The sequence below is a fragment of the Benincasa hispida genome, unplaced genomic scaffold (genome assembly GCF_009727055.1).
Source record: "Benincasa hispida cultivar B227 unplaced genomic scaffold, ASM972705v1 Contig452, whole genome shotgun sequence".
NCBI classification, from domain to species: Eukaryota; Viridiplantae; Streptophyta; class Magnoliopsida; order Cucurbitales; family Cucurbitaceae; genus Benincasa; species Benincasa hispida.
The window spans coordinates 436,867-455,950 of NW_024064862.1; the positions used below are offsets into that span (position 1 = coordinate 436,867).

General features: G+C 36.6%; 1 protein-coding gene across 1 annotated transcript; it reads left to right on the forward strand.

Moving 5' to 3' along the window:
• The first annotated feature begins 12,238 nt into the window (after positions 1-12,238).
• LOC120069519 (probable CCR4-associated factor 1 homolog 11) lies at positions 12,239-13,451 on the forward strand. The gene has a single exon (XM_039021296.1). The coding sequence runs from the start codon at positions 12,440-12,442 to the stop codon at positions 13,274-13,276; it is 837 nt and encodes a 278-aa protein (XP_038877224.1). The 5' UTR covers positions 12,239-12,439; the 3' UTR covers positions 13,277-13,451.
• The last annotated feature ends 5,633 nt before the right edge of the window (positions 13,452-19,084 follow it).

The following is a 19,084-nucleotide window of genomic DNA, read 5'->3' on the forward strand; positions in this document are numbered from 1 at the left end:
TTTATCTTCGATCTTGAGGCAATATTTCAAGCGACGAACATAGTGACTGAAGAGTCGAAAGTCACACTAGCAATGATGCATCTGGCTGAAGATGCAAAACTATAGTGAGATCACGATTTACAGACATACAGGAAGGACGATGCACTATTGATACTTGAGATAGATTGAAACAAGAACTTCGCTCACAGTTCTTCCTGAAAATGTCCGAGATCTTGACTCGACGAAAACTTCGAGAGTTGAAGCAAACAGGTAAAATCGAGGACTACGTAAAATAGTTTGCAGGACTCATGTTGGATATATCGAAATATGTTCGAGAAAGACAAGGTCTTTTGCTTTGTCGAGGGCTGAAACCGTGGGCGAAAATCAAATATTATAGAACAGAGAGTACAGGATCTCCCCTCTGCCTATGCAGTAGTTGAACGGCTATACGACCTTAGCACTAACTCGCAAGATGTGAGAAGCAGTCAACTTCCTCAAATGGGGGAAACAAATAGTCGTCCAGTCCTCCCAGACCTGGGGGAGGAGACAAGAACACAGGGGGGGACCGTAAACCATTCCAACCGAGATCAGGAAACAACTGGCGAGGGCCGTCGCAACAGCATAACAATTACAACCGCCACATGTCTTGTTTCATATGTAGAGGGCCACACAGGGCAGGCGAAATATGTCCAAATCGAACCGCGTTCAATGCTTTTCAAGCCACATTAGCCTCTGCTTCCGAAGACAAGGCTGAACTGGAGGAGACAGTAATCGAACCACTGCAGAATTGAAAATCTCAGGATGGGGGCATTGAAATTCTTATCTTGCGCTCCAGAAGAAATGGGAAAGGGCGACGGAGCTACTAGAGAAAGGACTAATGTATATGGACGCTTGGGTCAACCAAAGATCGGCCAGTACACTATTGGTCGATCTCTGGGGCCACCCATAACTTCATAGCTGAAACGGAAGCCTGCGCCTGAACTTGACCTGGGAAAGAGATGCAGGGAAGATGAAAGCTGTGAATTCTGCAGCCTACCGGATTACAGGGATAGCGAAGAGAACTCCGGTGAAGTTTAGGAGACTGGAAGGGCCTCGTTGACTTCGTGATTGTCAAGATGGATGATTTCGACGTGGTATTGGGATGAAGTTCCTACTTGAACATAAAGTCATACCAATGCCCCTCACCAAATGTCTAGTCATTACCGGATCTACACCCACCGTAGTTCAAGCCAGTATCAAGCAGCCAAATGGGGTGAGAATGATCTCAGCCCTCCAATTGAAGAGAGTCCTGGCCATGACGAACCCACGTTCATGGCCATCTCGATAGAATTAGTTGAATCCACCGAAGAGGAGATCCCCAAAGACGTTCTATTTGTCTTGGAAGAGTATCGAGATGTCATCCCTAAAAGCTTGCCCAAGTCCTCACCCCCACGAAGGGGGATTGACCATGAGATTGAGTTGTTACCAGGGGCAAAGCCGCCCGCCAAGAATGCATATCGGATGGCCCCGCCAGAATTGGCCGAACTCCGAAAACAATTAGACGAATTGTTAGATGCAGGATTTATCAGACCGGCAAAGGCCCCTTACGGAGCCCTAGTACTGTTTTAGAAGAAGAAGGATGGGAGCCTCCGGTTGTGCATCGACTAACGGGTCTTGAACAAGCTCACAGTTCGCAACAAATATCCCCTTCCTATCATTACTGACTTATTTGATCGGATCCACGACGCTAAGTATTTCTCGAAATTGGACCTGCGGTCGGGATATTATCAAGTCTAAATTGTTGAAGGAGACGAACCTAAGACGACCTGTGTCACGAGATATGGAGTCCTTCGAATTCCTCGTGATGCTCTTTGGCCTCACCAATGCTCCAGCAACTTTCTGTACCTTAATGAACCAAGTGTTTCACGAATACCTCGACAAATTCGTCGTAGTGTATCTCGATGACATTGTGGTCTATAGTGCCTCACTGGAGGACCATCGACATCACCTCCAACTAGTCTTCGAAAAGCTGAGGAAAAATCATTTGTATTTGAAGAGAGAGAAGTGCTCCTTTGCCCAAGAGCGCATAAATTTCCTCGCCCACGTGATTGAGTGTGGTCTGATTGGTATGGAATAGGGCAAGGTGGCCGCGATCAGAGACTGGAGGGTACCATCATCTGTGACCAAACTACGATCCTTCCTCGGACTAGCCAACTACTATAGGCGGTTCGTAGAAGGATTTTCAAGAAGAACAGGGCCGTTAACCGAACTGTTGAAGAAGGATAGCCAATGGAGCTGGACTCCTGAATGTCAAGCCGCCTTTAAGGGATTGAAGAAAGTGATGATTGAGGGGTCGGTCCTCGGAATTGCCGACGTGACCAAGCCATTTGAAGTAGAGACTGATGCTTCTGACTTTGCGTTGGGTGGTGTCCTCCTCCAAGACGGACACCCCATCGCGTATGAGAGTAGGAAACAAAATGATGCCGAACGGAGGTATGCCGCCTCCGAGAAAGAGATGTTAGCAGTAGTTCACTGCTTGAGGGCCTGGAGACAGTATCTCTTGGGGGCCAAGTTCGTGGTCAAGACCAACAACGACTCCATTTGCCACTTCTTCAACCAACCGAAGTTGTCATCGAAACAGGCATGGTGGCAGGAGTGTCTAGCGGAGTTCGATTTCCAATTCGAACATAGACCGGGGAAAAGTAACCAAGCGGCCGATGCTCTTAGCTGAAAGAGCAAACATGCGGTCCTATGCATGTTCGCCCGCCTACAAGAAAGTACGTTGCAACAGTACAAGAAACTGTCAAAACTCACTTGACAAACGACATAGCGACACAGGCCATCATACAGTTGACCAAAGAAGGGAAGACACACCAGTTTTGGGTGGAAGACGATCTACTATACACCAAGGGCAATCGCCTCTACATCCCCAGATCCGGGGAGTTACGAACGTCGCTGATGAAGGAGTGTCACGACACACCGTGGGCAGGACATAATGGTTGGCAGAGGACTCATGCCCTCTTGAAACAAGACTACTACTGGCCAAGCCTTCGAGATGATGTCATGCAATTTACCAAGACTTGCCTTGTCTGCCAACAAGACAAGGTCAAAAGGGCAAAATTAGTGGGTCTGCTGGAACCCCTACCTGTGCCCTCGAGACCATGGGAGAGTGTGTCCCTCGACTTTATCACCCATTTGCCCAAGGTGGGAGAGTTCGAATCGATCCTTGTTATCATCGACCGGTTCTCAAAATATGCCACCTTCATTCCCAATGCCGAAGATGTGCACAGCCATAATGAGTGCCCAGTTGTTCTTCAAACACATCGTGAAATTATGGGGCGTCCCCACGAGCATTGTTAGCGATCGGGACGGAAGATTCACTGGGACATTTTGGACAGAATTGTTCAAAATATTGGGGTCAACACTGAATATCTCCTCTAGCTATCATCCCCAAACTGACGGCCAGACAGAACGCTTCAATAGTATGCTCGAGGAATATCTGCGTCACTTTATCGACGCTAGGCAGAAGAACTGGTTTCAGTTGTTAGATGTGGCTCAGTTCAGCTTCAATAGCCAGCAGAGTTCTGCGATTGGAAAAATGCCCTTCGAAGTGGTGTGCGGTAGACAAGCTGCTCATGCCACACTTATGGACCACCCTTATGCAGGTAAAAGTCCTCAGGCACATAACTTCACTAAAGAGTGGAGCAAACTCTGAGATAGCTCACGTCTACCTAGAAAAGAGCATAAAAAGGATGAAGAAGTGGGCTGATAAGAAGCGAAGGTCCCTTGAGTTCAAGCTAGGGACAAAGGTCCTTGATCAAGCTACGATCGGAAACAGTTTTCGTTTCCGAGGCCAAAGACCAACGACTAGTAAGGAAATTAAAGGTCCAGTGAGGTAATTGAGAAGGTCGGGAGAACCTCAATTAAGGTTCAGTTACCCTCATGGATGTAGATTCATCCTGTCATCCATGTGAGTATCTTGAAGCCCTATCATCCCAATCCCGAGGATGAACAGCGAAACATGCTAAGGTGTCCACCGGTCACGATAAGAATTTCGCTGAGAAAGAAGTTGCAAAAATCCTGAATAAACGTACGCGCCGTATTGGAAGACCAGACGAGAACTGACAGAGTTCTTAGTGAAATGGAAGGATCTCCGACGAAGAGATCAGTGGGAGTGGGCCGAAGATTTGAAGAATGCAGCTCTAGCCATCGCAGATTTTGAACAAGGTCGGTTTGACAGGGACGTCAACCAATTAAGTGGGGGAGAATGTCACGGTCATGCTTGTCCAGGGCCTGTTTGCCCATGCGCCCATGCCCGATCCAACCCTTATAGCATACTTTCATATCATGTTACTGTATTAGCTTATTAGCTTTGCTTTCTTTACATTTTCATTGTAAGTGACCACTTGCCCTTTTGCATATGCAAGGGTGCAGTTGGCTTTTTGTTCAGAATGCACTAATATGGGGATAAAACTAATCATCACTTCCTCATACTCGGAGTAGTACTCTATAAAGCTGTTGTTGTGCTTATTGCTTTCTAGCCTACTACAATCTTTCTTTCTTTATTCACACTCACAAAAACTTCTTACGAAAACCTTTTCTCCAAACCCGTTTTCCCTAAAACGGGGGTGGAGGTTGCGAAAGCACTCGGTGTGCCACCGCCAATTCCTTTCGAGTTGGCTGACTTGTTCGTGAGCAGGAACAAGTACCGCACAATTTCTAAGAGAAGCTTCCGAAAGAGCGATTGTGACACATGGCAGCTCTTCTGGACACCTTGACTACTCTACTCAATGCATGTACATCAAGTTGGGCGCATGGTCCAGTGTCTTCAACGCATAGGCTTCCTCCTAAATGAATAGGCCTCTCCTTAACAACTCTAATTCTTTTCAATTCCCTCATTTTTAAGTTTTCTTTTGAGGAAACTTGAGTTGTGAGGTGAAATGAGACCTCCTAAAGATATTTATAGGAATTTAGGATTTTCCTTGTCATCCTTCTCATGCCTCAATGCATGACGCCTCATGTGCATGGAAAACTTAAGTGTCAACACCATGCAAAGCCCAATGTAACACTTCTTGACACCTTCTACTTGACACCTCCTACTTGCATGCAAGACTTAGGTGTCTTCACCATGCATAGGCCAACACATAGCTTCCCTTGAGGTGGCACTTCAACACTTTACATGCTCCCCTATACATCCCCTCATTCTTTGCTCGGTCCAAGACTTCATTTGATCAAACCATGTACCTCACCTCGCTGTCAATTCGACCTTGCTCTCCAAGTAACTTAAGTCAACAAATGGTTCACTAGGTTTGGAAGCATGGTTCCCTAACTATGCTACCAACTTGTCTCCCTCTCATAGCATAGCTTTCTTCTTTAGGTTCATAGCATGATTATGCGTCCAACTATGTTTTTCTCCAAAGGTATGCGTTCAACTATGGAAAATTAGGATTTCTTGGTGTAATTCTTACCCAAGGGATTGTCTCATGCTTCCATCTTGCTCTTCATATACCCAAAATGGAATCCACAAAGTCTTCCTATGCATCTAACTCTTCCCTTATGCGTCCAACTCTTCCTCAACTTCATTCTTCCTCCATCTCCTTCACATAGCATAACTTTCTCTTTTGAGCTCATAGCATAATTATGCGTCTACTTTGCCTCTCTTCACCTCAAGGTAAACGTCCAACTCCCTTCCCTATGCGTCCAACTCTCTTCCTTTAAGGTTTCATCACTTGTGTCCTATACTATTCAACACTTGGTTAAATTCTCACCTCGAACCTCCTCATGCATCCAACTATGCTTGTGCTATTTTCCTACCTCTTTTGGTTGTGCATAGTTAAATGCATGGTTTGTTCAACACTTAACCAACTCTTCCCTATGCTTTCACCTTGTCCCTCATCTCAACGCATGGCTTCACACTCTCATAGCATAGTTTCTTATGCTCATAGCATAGCTCCACATGCTCACAACATAGTCTCTTATGCTCATAGCATAGCTCCTCATGCTCACAACATAGTCTCTTATGCTCGTAGCATAACTCCTCATGCTCACAACATAGTTTCTTCTTTCTCATAACATAGTGGTCAATATCCCCTATGCATCGACCAAAGTTTTCCTTAGGATGCACCTACCATGCATCTAACATGGTAGAATTTTACTCGACTATGCTATGAGTTGAAGTTCCTTAACTATGCTATGACTTATCTTATCCAACTATGTTATGACTTCTCCTATTCAACTATGTTATGTCTTTAGCCGTGCTATGACTTCTCCTACTTAACTATGTTATGAGTCGAATCTCTTTATTAACACTTAGCCAATTCTTCACTTACCTAGGCTAATTCATGCCTTGAAATTTTTCAAGGTTCACAGCTTGTTTTGAACACTTAGTCAAATTTTAGCTTCAACCTACTATACCTACAACACTTAGAAACTTTCCTAAGTACTTTTACTTCCTCCAAGACATAGTTTAGGTACTTAGCCAAACTTTTCCCTTCCAAAGCTTGATTTCATCTCTCAACCTAAAGAATACCGTGAAGGCTCGAGTGTTACACAAAGCCATGTATGTGTCGTAGTGGGTCACAAAGACCTCGTGTATATCATGGCTATACTATGGAAGCACATTCATGTGAGTGCAGTGGGTAATCAATCGCCATAGGTACATCGATCTAGTGGTTTGAAAACCACTTTAAACATAAAACATAAGCTTGACACTTCTGAAAAATCTTCTCGACACATAATTCATAAATCATTCTAAAACTATGAATTTTCTTTGAAACAACATTTCGTAAATCCAACAATTCACATGAAACACATTTTCTTTAAAATACTTTAAAACATAAATTCCTGCTAGAAACGTGAATGCACTTCAAATCTTGATAATTATGTCCGAACTTCATATAATAGATCTAATAAATTATTCTTGAATATAAAATCATGAAATTTATTACTCTGCCTGAAAATCACATGACAATACACTTAAATAGCATGTATTCATAAGATTTGTTAAATTTCATATTATTTATCTCAATAATAAAATATTTGTACAATAAACCACTCATCAAATTTCTAGATTGTAAAATTTAGATCAAAAGCCACCCTCATCTCGATTTGTCGTGAAATATTAATTCCAACACTCATATGATAACTACTCATTAATCACCAAATTGAATTCAATAATTTTAACCAATGTATATTTATACTCTCTCCTCATTAAGCACTTTTACTTTATATGTCCACTATTATTATTGTTATTAGTAAGGAAGAATTAAATTAATTCCCCAAAATTCTTGACTTCCTCATTTTGTGAATTAATTTCCCCCTTTAATTAAATTCTCTAAAATTCTCTTCTCTCTCTTACCTTCACAGCTTCTTCATCTTCTCCCATTATTCTTTTTTTCCCTTCTCTCCTTATCTTCCAAAGCGTGTCAATATTTCTTACAAAATAATAATAATAATTTTTCATTCCCAAAACAAACCACTCTTCACGTGATCTCCCCAACTAGCACACCCACTTTTTAAGCTTTTCACCATATAAAAGATCTTATCCCTAAAATAATATTTTATTGTCAAAATACACATTCTCTCGCCCTCGTTGATATATGTTTGAAATACATTTTCAAATGTTTAATTTAAAATATAAATAATTTTAAATTAAAAAAATTGAAGTATTTGACAATCATTCAAAATAGGTTTTTAAATATATTTTGATAAATAAAAATGTTTTTTTTACAATATCAATCACTTTTCTATTGCATTTTATTAACTATTGTACTTCAACATCTTAGATATTGCTTTTTTTGTATTCTATTTTGTACTATTGTTATTAACTTGTATGCTAAATTTATCTATATCCTATATTATTTTAAAGAAAAAGAAAATGTATTTTCAACATATCAATATTCTCATTTTTTAGAAATATATATATTAAAAAAATGGTGCATCCTTAGACGTATCCGTATCTTACTTTTTAGAAATTGATGAATAGTCGTACCCAATCGTATTAGTCGTGTTTGTGCTTCATAGGATATTATATATATAAAAAAAATCTAGCATTTTCTAATTTACCATATTCTAGTAGCTCCCAGGTCTTGAAGAAGACCACCATGTGGAGAATTAGGTTTGTTGCAATCTTAAATGAATTAGGTTTTGATTATATATTCTTTTACAAGTGGAAGGTAGGCAGTTTAGTTGTATGTTGTGTCAATGATCTACTTTCGCATAGTGAAATGTACTACAAGAAGAATGAATTTGCATGTAACAAAAGAAAGGATGAATTAAGGAGAAGATTTTTGTATTTTTAGAAATTGATGACACTTTTTTCAGTGTCGCCTATTTATGACTATGACTTACCGTCATTAAATAAAAACAATTAATTTTTACAAGAAGAAAATAGGATTTTTATTTTATTTTATTAAAAGTTATAAGGCCTAACTTTTTCCATTCATGGTTCTTCGTTCTCTGCTGTCTTGTCTTCTACTTCCCTCTGTTCATTCTCCTCTTTCATGTCTCCCTCTGCTCACCCATGTCCTATAACGTTTTAGTTTGTACTACTAATTCTCATTCTTCGGTGTCTCCCTCTGCTTCCTCGTTCGATTACAATCTTAAGAGTTTAGGTTGGTGTAGAGTATGGTGATTGACCATCAATGCTAGTGGTTAGTGGCGGATCTTGGATTTTACGTAAGGGATAGAAGTTTATATAAATTTAATTTAGACACATTGATATAAGAGAAATTATTTCAAATGGTAAAACTGTTGAAAATACTTACAAGATATAGTAAAGTTTTTGAATTATCAATGATAGACGCTGATAGATATTGATAGTTCTAAAATTTTATCATATTTTGTAAATATTTTGGTTTATTTTTCTATATTTAAAAACAACCCTTGATATAATATCATAAAAATGAGCATAACTAACTGACAACAGACGGTGACAGATCCTAAATTTCATTTAGGGGCACAACTTTACATAATATTAAAATTTTAGCTCATTAACGTCTTATTTGTGTTATATATAATTGATTTTAAAAAATATATATTGAGTTATTGACATCTCGATTTGTGTGTAAAAAATATAGTACCATACATTTTTTTAAAAAGATATAATGTAACTATTTGCTACAAAATCGAATGTTTGAGGTTCAACTAGTAACAAAAACAATTTTTTATCTAGTACAATGGTTCATTTTTAAACGTTTTTTAGATACTAATTTGAAAGTTTATGTATCTACTAGACATTTTTAAGAGATTTAGTAGAGTTAAAATTGAAAATTTAGATATTTAATAGTCATAATTTTAAAAACTAAAAATTAAATTTGTACCAACTTGAATGTAATTTTAAAATAAGGGTAAAGCGAATACCAAAAGAAAAAAAAAATTATAAGTGAAAATGGGGTTATTCCCCAAAGAGGTGTAACCCAAATGAGCAAATTAGACAATCACTCTGTAATATTTTGCTAATTCAAATTTGAACCACAACGTGCTTGTTTCATAGATTAGTGACCCAACATGTGACATAATTTCGCCATACTAGAAAAGTGTTTCATGTTTAACCACGAGGCTAGAAGCTATAATTACCATGAGCTAGATGAGTAACTTATGTATATCTTACAAATATTTTGAGTTATCTCTGTCTTTCTAATGTGAAATTCTAAACATGAATGTCTAAAATGGTTTTTTTTTTCTTTTTTTTTCTTTCTTTTTTTACGACATGTGGGATGCGAAAATCAAACCTCTAACTTTAAGGTTGATGGTACAAACATTATGTCAGTTGAGCTATACTCATTTTGTTAAGATGATATCTTTCTTAGTTCACCATTGTTAGAACTTTTTTTTTGTCTCTCTTTATGACTAAATACTCATTTTAATTTTATTGGCCCTAATACCAATATTAGATAAATAAATGGCTCTTTCTCAAAACAAAAAACTTTTAGATGATCCATCTCATGTTTATTAATAAATATTATATCAGATGACAAAAGTATATATAAAAAATAATTATTCTGAAAATTAATAGGTTAAAAGATACATTTTGAAAGCTATGATGTTATAGAATTCAACTAAAGTAGTAGACATAAGTCAAAGAATTTTGTACTTCATATTTTTAAGAGAAAATCTCACCTATCCAAAAGTTTAATGATCTAAGTTGTCATATAAATCATGAATAAAAGTAAGATCGAGTGACACATATGCATGCATACATACATACAAACATACATACAGACATACATACATGTGTGTGTATATGATGCTTGGTGAAAGGGGTGTCGAATCATTCTACGAGTCATCAAATAAAATTTATAAATATTGATCTAAACATCCTCTACTACTGTGTAGTATAGTTAGCAAGACTAGGTCGATCCGTAGAGAAGCTCGAAGTTATTTTTACTAAGCCTATTCTCTAATTGAAGTGATAAATGAGGCGGGGAGGGGTTTGGTGTGGCTTGAGAAGTAAGCATGGAAAAAATTAAATGTGAAATGCAAAGTGCAAGAATAATAAAACCAATCTATCCTAGGTTTTGATTTCTATCTTTGACTATGCTTATCCAACATATTCAATAGTGATGAATGAAAGTCCAAAATAACTAATTAATCAATATAAGATGACAAACAGTTAATACTGATGTCAAATGCATTATTAAGATTTAGGGAAAACCCTAGGATAAATGACAAACAGGTAATACTGAAGTAGCCACTTGGTATGATCTTCATCTAGTTAAATAAATAATGCTAATTGATAGGATGCCACACAATCCACAACTTTGACTTAACTTTGTTACTAAGACTATGAGCATTCAGATTATGAATTAATTATTAATCTATAACGATCAATCATGCAATTTTGACTAGTTTATGTTAGACAGTCTCAAAAAAACACAACCATAAATATAATCCGAAGATGAAAGTTCATAAACAAAATAGAAACATTCAGAGTTTAGCACAAGTCTCACAAGATTACAACTGGAAGAAATCATTAATACTAGGAATTGGCAATCTTTATCTTTCTATTGAGACGAGAAAGTTAAAACATGTCATCATTCAACTCAATTACAAAAAAAAAAAAAAATAAAGAAAAAACTGAAAACTAACACTACAGATGGATAGAGGAAGAAGAAATAAGGAAAAGGAATGGTCGTCGCCGAAAATGAACTACCCTATTAAAAAATTATGACCTAATTACTGAACTGTTCTTATAGCAATACGAAATCGCTATGGTATCGTGACTTTTTCACAACCTCGGGTTTTTGTGTCATGCCTAGCATTGTAGCACTAGGTCTTAGGAGTATTTTCGTCTTTTTCTCTTCTATTTAACATGGTTGCTTCATTAGATAAACATAGCAATCTCAAAATCTCGTGCTAAAGAGTATGGTAGTTCAAATCTTCAAATTGTTCGCTTTAGTTCCATGTACACCTTAATGCTTGAAAGTAGGGTTTATTCTTCATATTCGGTAAACAATAGTTGACCCTCCAATCCTCCGCAACGTACCATTTTCTAGAGATATTCACACTACTCAGCACTTACCTTAATATCCCATAGACCAATCTTAAGAGAGGACCCCACTCAAAGTATTTTCTCACTTTACATCCACATGAAAATCTATGATTAATTTTAAACTATTTGCCCAAAAAACTCAGAAATTCTACCACGTTTTAAATGAAAATTAAATATCACCTAAACTATACCCAACAGGGAAAACAAATCAAAATTCCACTCATATAAATATAATATAAATAAAAGATTTATTAACTTATTTGAAAATCGTAAAAAATTTATTTACTTATTTAAATTTATTTTTTCAATTTCTTGTTTCGATACTTTTTAAATATCTATCGAAATCGATATTTTATCTATATTTCAATCAAAATTTTCATAAAATTAAAATTTCGATATTTTCGTCAACATCATGATATTAAACCTTACAAACGACTCACCAGTTTTGCAAGAACAAAATTCAAGTATATAATTTGGCAAAAAAAAAAAAAAAAAAAAATCATATGTTTTAAAAATAACCTCATGGGATTCACCTAGACCAAAATCCTCCTCCACGTTCATAATTGTTCATTTATTAAAAAATAATAATAATAATAAATAACAGCATAAACACATTAGAGAGAAAGTGGCAGGAAAACAGGAAAAGTAGGGCCCACTATCAAATTTTATACCCATCCACTACTCCAAAGAGCCATTATTAAAATTTAACTCTTCAAATTCTCCAATAAAAAAAGAAAAAAAAAAACGTTAGGCAGAACCCAATTTAGACCGAGTCGGTTTCCTTACTCTCCGAGTCAAACACACTTGAGAAAAAAAAAACGCGTTCAACAAAATACTCTGAACTTATACGCCTTTTTTTCTCTCTATCCTCGCGCTTTCCTTCTATTCGTTTCCCCCCCTTTCTCAATCCTTGTATTAAAACTCTCCTTCTTCCTCTTCTTTTCCATCCAAATTCCTCTAATTCACTCACTAGTTCAATTTTATTCAACCATGGTTATCCACGATCTAAACATCAACAACAAATCCATCAAAATTCGTGAAGTTTGGGCTTCTAATCTCGAATCTGAGTTCCAGTTGATCCGCGATCTCATCGATCAATTCCCTTGCGTTTCAATGGACACGGAGTTCCCCGGAATCGTTTTCGCCGATCCAGCCAGACCCTTCAACTTTCAAAGTCAGCCCTCCGATCACTACAGACTCCTCAAATCCAACGTTGACGCTCTCCATCTCATCCAGATCGGAATCACTCTCTCCGATTCCGACGGGAATCTGCCGGATCTCGGCACCGACGACACCCGATTCATCTGGGAGTTCAATTTCATGGACTTTGACGTGGCGCGTGACCTCCACGCTCCGGATTCCATCGAGCTTCTCCGCCGTCAGGGAATCGATTTCAATCGGAACCGAGTGGAAGGGATCGACTCGTCCCGATTCGCTGAGTTGATGATGTCATCGGGACTCGTTTGTAACAACTCAGTGAGTTGGGTGACGTTTCATAGCGCCTACGATTTTGGGTATTTGGTTAAGATTTTGACACAGCGAAGGCTTCCGGATCGGGTAGACGAATTCCTCGGCGTTCTTAGGGTTTTCTTCGGCGATAACGTGTATGATATGAAGTACTTGATGCGATTCTGCGAGAGTCTCTACGGCGGTTTGGACCGGATTGCGAAGATTCTGAACGTGAACCGGGCGGTTGGAAAGTGCCATCAGGCCGGGTCCGATAGCTTGCTTACGTGGCATGCGTTTCAGAAAATGAGAGATACGTATTTTGTACAGAATGAGATGCAGAAACATGCTGGGGTATTGTATGGATTAGAGGTCTTCTAATTAATTGTAGAAAAAAATTAAATTAAATAAAAAAAAAACAAAGATTTATTATTTATTTATTTCCATATGTTTTCATATTTCATATAGAAATATTAACATATGGATTATTGGAAGGAAATGATATTTATTGACTTAATTTTCAAAAAATTAAAAATCAAATGGTTACCAATCAGAATTCCAGTAAATTGATAATTTTGATGCATGAATTATGATTGAAAATTCGGATCCATGTCAAATAAGCAAAAAAGTAAGGAATTTTAGAAGAGTTTCTAAAGAATGAAGGGCTTGGTAATGTTCTTGCATCTCAAGCAAAAGAATTTGTGGTAAATGAAAAATTGCTGAGTTTGATTAGGAGCAGACGGAGACAAAAAGTTTAGGTAAAACACAAGTGGATGCTTTTTAAGAGGGAATCGGATGGGGTTCAAGGACTTTGGGGCCATTTGTTAACGCTATTTGTTTGGTAGGATTTCACACGGAAATATTAACTTTACAGCGTTTCAAAAATGCTCTTATGGCTATTTATTTAATTTATAAATTATTTAATGTAATTTGAACTTAAATAATATATTCGTTATTTGGGATGTTTTTAATATAATTTTTTTTAAATATTTATATTTTATAATAAAATATTTTAAAAGTACACAATATATATTAATATAAGAACAAAAGTAAATATTTTTGAAATTTTTCTATTTATAAGAATTTCCTTTGTTTTTTATCGATTTGAATTTTTTTTTTAAATTAATATAATTTATATTACTTTTATATGTTATTTTTCTCAAAAAATAATATTTTATAATTTAAGATTTTTTTATATAAAATAAATATTAATTCAAATTTAAATTTGAATATCTTACTAAAAATAATAAGAATTACAATATAACAAAAAAAATGTGATATATGATTCAAAGTATTTATTTCAATTATATAATACAAATGAAGAGTGGGATATATATATATATATATATATATAAAAGGAAGAGATAAAAAAGTAAAATAAGGATGCTTTCAACTTGAGAATTTGAAAAATACATCTTTCAGGAGGGCATCTGATGCTCTTCATAAGGATATCCTAAGATGCCTGCATGTTTAATACCACAAAACAAATGTAATGATCAGATGTCCACTTCTTAAGAATCTAGGATGTCAGTAAAACAAACGACCATTAGATATTATACACATTTTTAATTTAATTTTTTTTTTTGTCGGAAACTTAATTCTTCTAAAATAGAATGTGTGAAGTTGTTCGTGACACTACAATAAATCAGGATATTTTACAACTATGGGTGCATAGGTTGTTCCCTTAATCCCTTTATGATGTTGGTTGATTTACATTTTCTGCCTTGTGGAGGTAGTAGATTCTTTGAATATGGAGTTCTCTATCTTTTGAATAACCTATTGGACTTTGTGGGTAGATAGTAACCAGAGTCGGACATTTCGGCAGTAATCAGAGTCTTCATAGATATGAAGGGGCACTTATAAACTCCTAATTTGTAGGTATTTTATTTTATCATCTTTATTTTGGATAATTTTTGTGTATTTTTCCATAATTTAAAATTCACAAACTTAAGAAAAAAAAAACAAAAATAAGTTTAATTTACTTTTCTTTCTTTGAATAAAAGTCAAATTGTAATGGGTAGTAAAGGAATTAGTGTATTTCAAATTTTATCACCGGTTTTTTAACTTTGCAAATGTAGCAATAAAAGGTAGATTCCTTTTCTTTCTTTAATATTTCAATGTTATCCTTTTTTTTCAATTAATCTTGATTTCTTTCCCTATTATTTCACCAGGCTAGCTGTACGTGTTATCTAAGTTTGGCCCGAAGCGAAAAAAACGGCACATGAGTTAATAGCTTGATGAGACAATCCACCAATTGATCTACTGCGGGGACATAATATACATTAAGGACACCTTGGAGTGCCTCATCATGAATAAAATGAATATCAATTTCTATATGTTTAGTATATGTGTTATGTGTGAAACATCGGATTCATAGCTAACGTCCCTATGCTCAAACTATCACAGCACAGGATTGAAGCACAATTATTTTCTAACCCATCTCATGGAGAAGTTGTTGCAGCCATTTAATCTCAGCATGTGCAAGAGCTTGATATTCAGACTCCGTGCTCGATCGAGCCACAATTGTTTGCTTCTTAGAAGACTAGGAGACCATCCCAAAAAATACACAGTAAGCTGAAACTGACTTCTGATCATTGATATTTGAGGTCCAGTCAACATCAGAGTAGGTTGTCACAGTTAAGTCAGGACTCAGTTGAAAGAATTCAGGCTTATTGGAATTCAAGCTGAAGAGATTGATTAAGACTGAAGCAAACGATTAGGCTTCAGGCTGAAGCAAATGATTAGGTTTCAGACTGAAGCAAATGATTAAGGTTCATGAGAAGATTGAACTGACATGTGGTAAGCTCGATGTTTTGGGAAAAACTCTGTCTAAAATCAGACAAAAATTCAGCAATGGGATAAGAAATGTCAAGAGGATCGACAAACCTGAGAGAGGGATCCATAATCTGAGGAAGCAACAGGGCTCGATTGCTGATCTTCTGGAGTAGTCCTAGCCTAGGCAACATAATGGTTTCGCCGTCGGAAAGAAATATATTGTGTCGGTGAAGGATCTCATACCGAGAGTTCCATGAGTATGTTCGGATCGCTCTGATCTCACCGTGAACGAAATACAATTTTATACATTCAATACATACAGCTATGCAAATAAATTCTAATTAACGACATGCTTAGAACAAGATAAATAACAGGGAAAGAGTTCCATTCCAGTTGAAAACTATCTTCAAACTTCAGAACCCCAACGCAGCGGAACCTTCCAACAAATCTACCAACACCCGACAGGAACGTCGACTGCAGCAACACGATCAACGCGAACACGAACGTCGCAACGGGGACGACACCACCACTAATGAGCCCCGGGTATTCTCGGAGTGAAAACCCAAAGGGTGGGCTTTGATGAATTTGGTAGAGGATGGAGGAAAAACGAGTCGTGTAGGCGATAAGCAAGTGGAAGGTAAAACAATGCTATCGTATAGCAGAAGTGCTTATCGCATAGAGGAGCTACACGATCGTGTAGGAAATGCTGAATAATCGTTTAGGAAAAGGTGTACGATCGTTTAGGTGGAGAAGCAACTATTGTATAGGCTCTCGGGCGATCGTTTCACGAATTTTTTTGGGTAGAAGAATGAATATCGATTGCACGATGCAAAAATGAAAACTTTTTTCATTTTTAACTTATCGGTTACCATAACGATGCTGCCCACTAACCCACATCCGAACATGGAAAAAGGATTAATTATCATATAATTAATCAATTAATTAATTAATAAATATAATCATATTATATTTATATCCTATAGTTTGATATCACATATCTACTATAGTATTTTCTCCTCTACTTGATATAAATCATATTTATATCTAATTTCCTCCATAAAATTGTATCTCATACATTTGCCAATTATATCATATATAATCGAACTCATTCTTGTTAATTTGAACATTTCAAATTAACCCAAATACTGGTTCTCGACTTCATCCAAGCTACACAGGGAACCTAATGGACCTGTGGCTCGAAGCTCCAACGGTATGTGAATAGCTGACTAAACTCTTTAGTCACGAGATCCACCATCCGTTAACATTCCACTAAAGACCAACAGTTGAACTCTTCTTACCACTGATATATCTCTGTTGTTGGATTTTATGTCCTCAACTCGTAGTTTGTAAATTAATAAACATATTCTGTTTTGTTTTTCGATAAAGTTGTTATTGAAATTGTAATCTTGAATCCAATAAACCAAGGTCCTGGGGCTATTTAATGTAGTTTGAACTTTATGTAGTGACATAAATGTGGATCAAGTTCAAATATATATAGCCAAAATGGTCTATAGTATATGAATAAGGTTGGGCGCCTTATTCTGGGGACACTATGGATGCGGCCCACTTTGTAGTTAATACAAACGATGTGATCATGAATCGTTCTTTTAGAGATATGTGAGTAGGGGCATCCTATGTAAAGAGTTTACATAAGACTGAACCATGAAATAGTCACTTTTTACGTTCTAAATGTCATTTTATGTATAAAAAGACTATTTCGTTAATTGATGACCTAGGTAACTTAATCTTAATCCTGAGCTAACTATGAACTTCTGTTCACTCGGAATTATCCTTAGATCAACATAGGTGAGGGCAATTCATCATCGCTGGCCCAATAAGCCTCCCATTTCAAGGGTAAGATCGGGTGGATAGCTGGGAACATATGGTGCAAGACGGAATTCACTCCTACCCGTTATAGGGATAGTAGATAGGTTGTTCCTTTTAGTACTGAATCCAGGTCTTGAACAAGGAGCCCCACCCTCTCCTTGGCCCGAGAGGGATTCGGTTTATAGGTTAGACCTTAAACCAATTGTTCATTAGAGGATCAGTGGAACTTTAGGAACAAGATGTAATCTTGGGGGTAAAACGACTTTTATGACCTAACCGAGATTACGAACAACCTGTGAAGGATTAGCTTACTAATCATGGTTATATCAAATGGACACAAATATATCTATAGTGAGGGGAGTGCAACTACAAATCATTAGAGCCCATGATCTATAGGTCCATTAGGTTCCACTAATAATCATGGAATAAACTTAGAACAGTATGATAGAATGATTCGAATTGTTCGAATTAGGTAAAGAGAGAGAAACCGACAAGTATATATGATATAGTGGTTGGGTTTTTCAGTTTAGAAATACAGCTTTAATATTTAAATGTGATTTAAATATCAAGAATATGAATACGTTCATATTTGGAAGCTCGAAAATAATGGAAATAGTCAAAGATGTAAAAAGTCAAAGAGTTGACTTTTGACTTTGAAAAGTCAAACTTTGACCGACCTTATATTCAAATGTGATTTGAATTTCGAGAAAATGAATGCGGATTCATACTCGGGAGGTCAAAATTAGTCAACACGGAAAAAATCATAAAAAGTCAAAATGTTGACTTTTTGGTCAAAGTTTGACTTTGACCAAATGACTATTTTGCCTTTTGACTATAGTTAGTGGGAAAATCCAAACTGTTGTTGGATAATTCTACTAACAAAATAGTGGGCTAGGTGTTGGCTTATAGTGGAGACATTAAGCCCACTAAAATAGTGGATTATAAGTGTTGGGTTTTTATGGATTTGGTTCATGCAATTGTTGCATGGTTTCTTCTATAAAATGGGCTTTCATTTTTGGATTAAAAAGTTTTTTTTGCCAATTTTGCCAAATAGTTTTTCAAAATTGGGCTAAAAAAAGGGAAAACCCAAAACCCAAAATCCATCTTTTTTCTCTCTCTCGTTTTCTTCATCTACTGGGTCCCATAATCTGGTTCTGAGTCTAGAGGATAGTAGGTCAACTCTAGTGGTGGTCTGAAAGAGTTTGGGTCGAGATTCAGCAAGGAAAAGCGGTTTTCGGGAGCTTCAAAGGTAAGTTAATTACTGCTTTTTTCTTCAAATTGCATGTTTTTCCTTTAAGTTAAAAGTAATTAGAGTGTAATTAGGTCATTTTTCTGCTACGTATGTCTCGAGTTCCATCATGTGGTATCAGAGCATGCTAGAATTAAACTCAATTGCTTTTGGTGAGTGTTTTTTTCCTATCTATTCAAGTGTTGAATGAAATGTGGACTAAAGTGGATTTATTATGATTTTGGCATTGTTTTTCTCTAAATTTCTTGTGGAAATTTGTAATTGCTCACTTGTTTATGAGCATTAATGTGTGAAAAAGAGTCTGTAAATTTGTTGGAGTCGTTAGAGTTGAAATTAGG

Bases quoted from the DNA above. Each gene is read 5' to 3' on its own strand.
- LOC120069519 (XM_039021296.1), top strand. From the start codon at position 12,440: ATGGTTATCCACGATCTAAACATCAACAACAAATCCATCAAAATTCGT.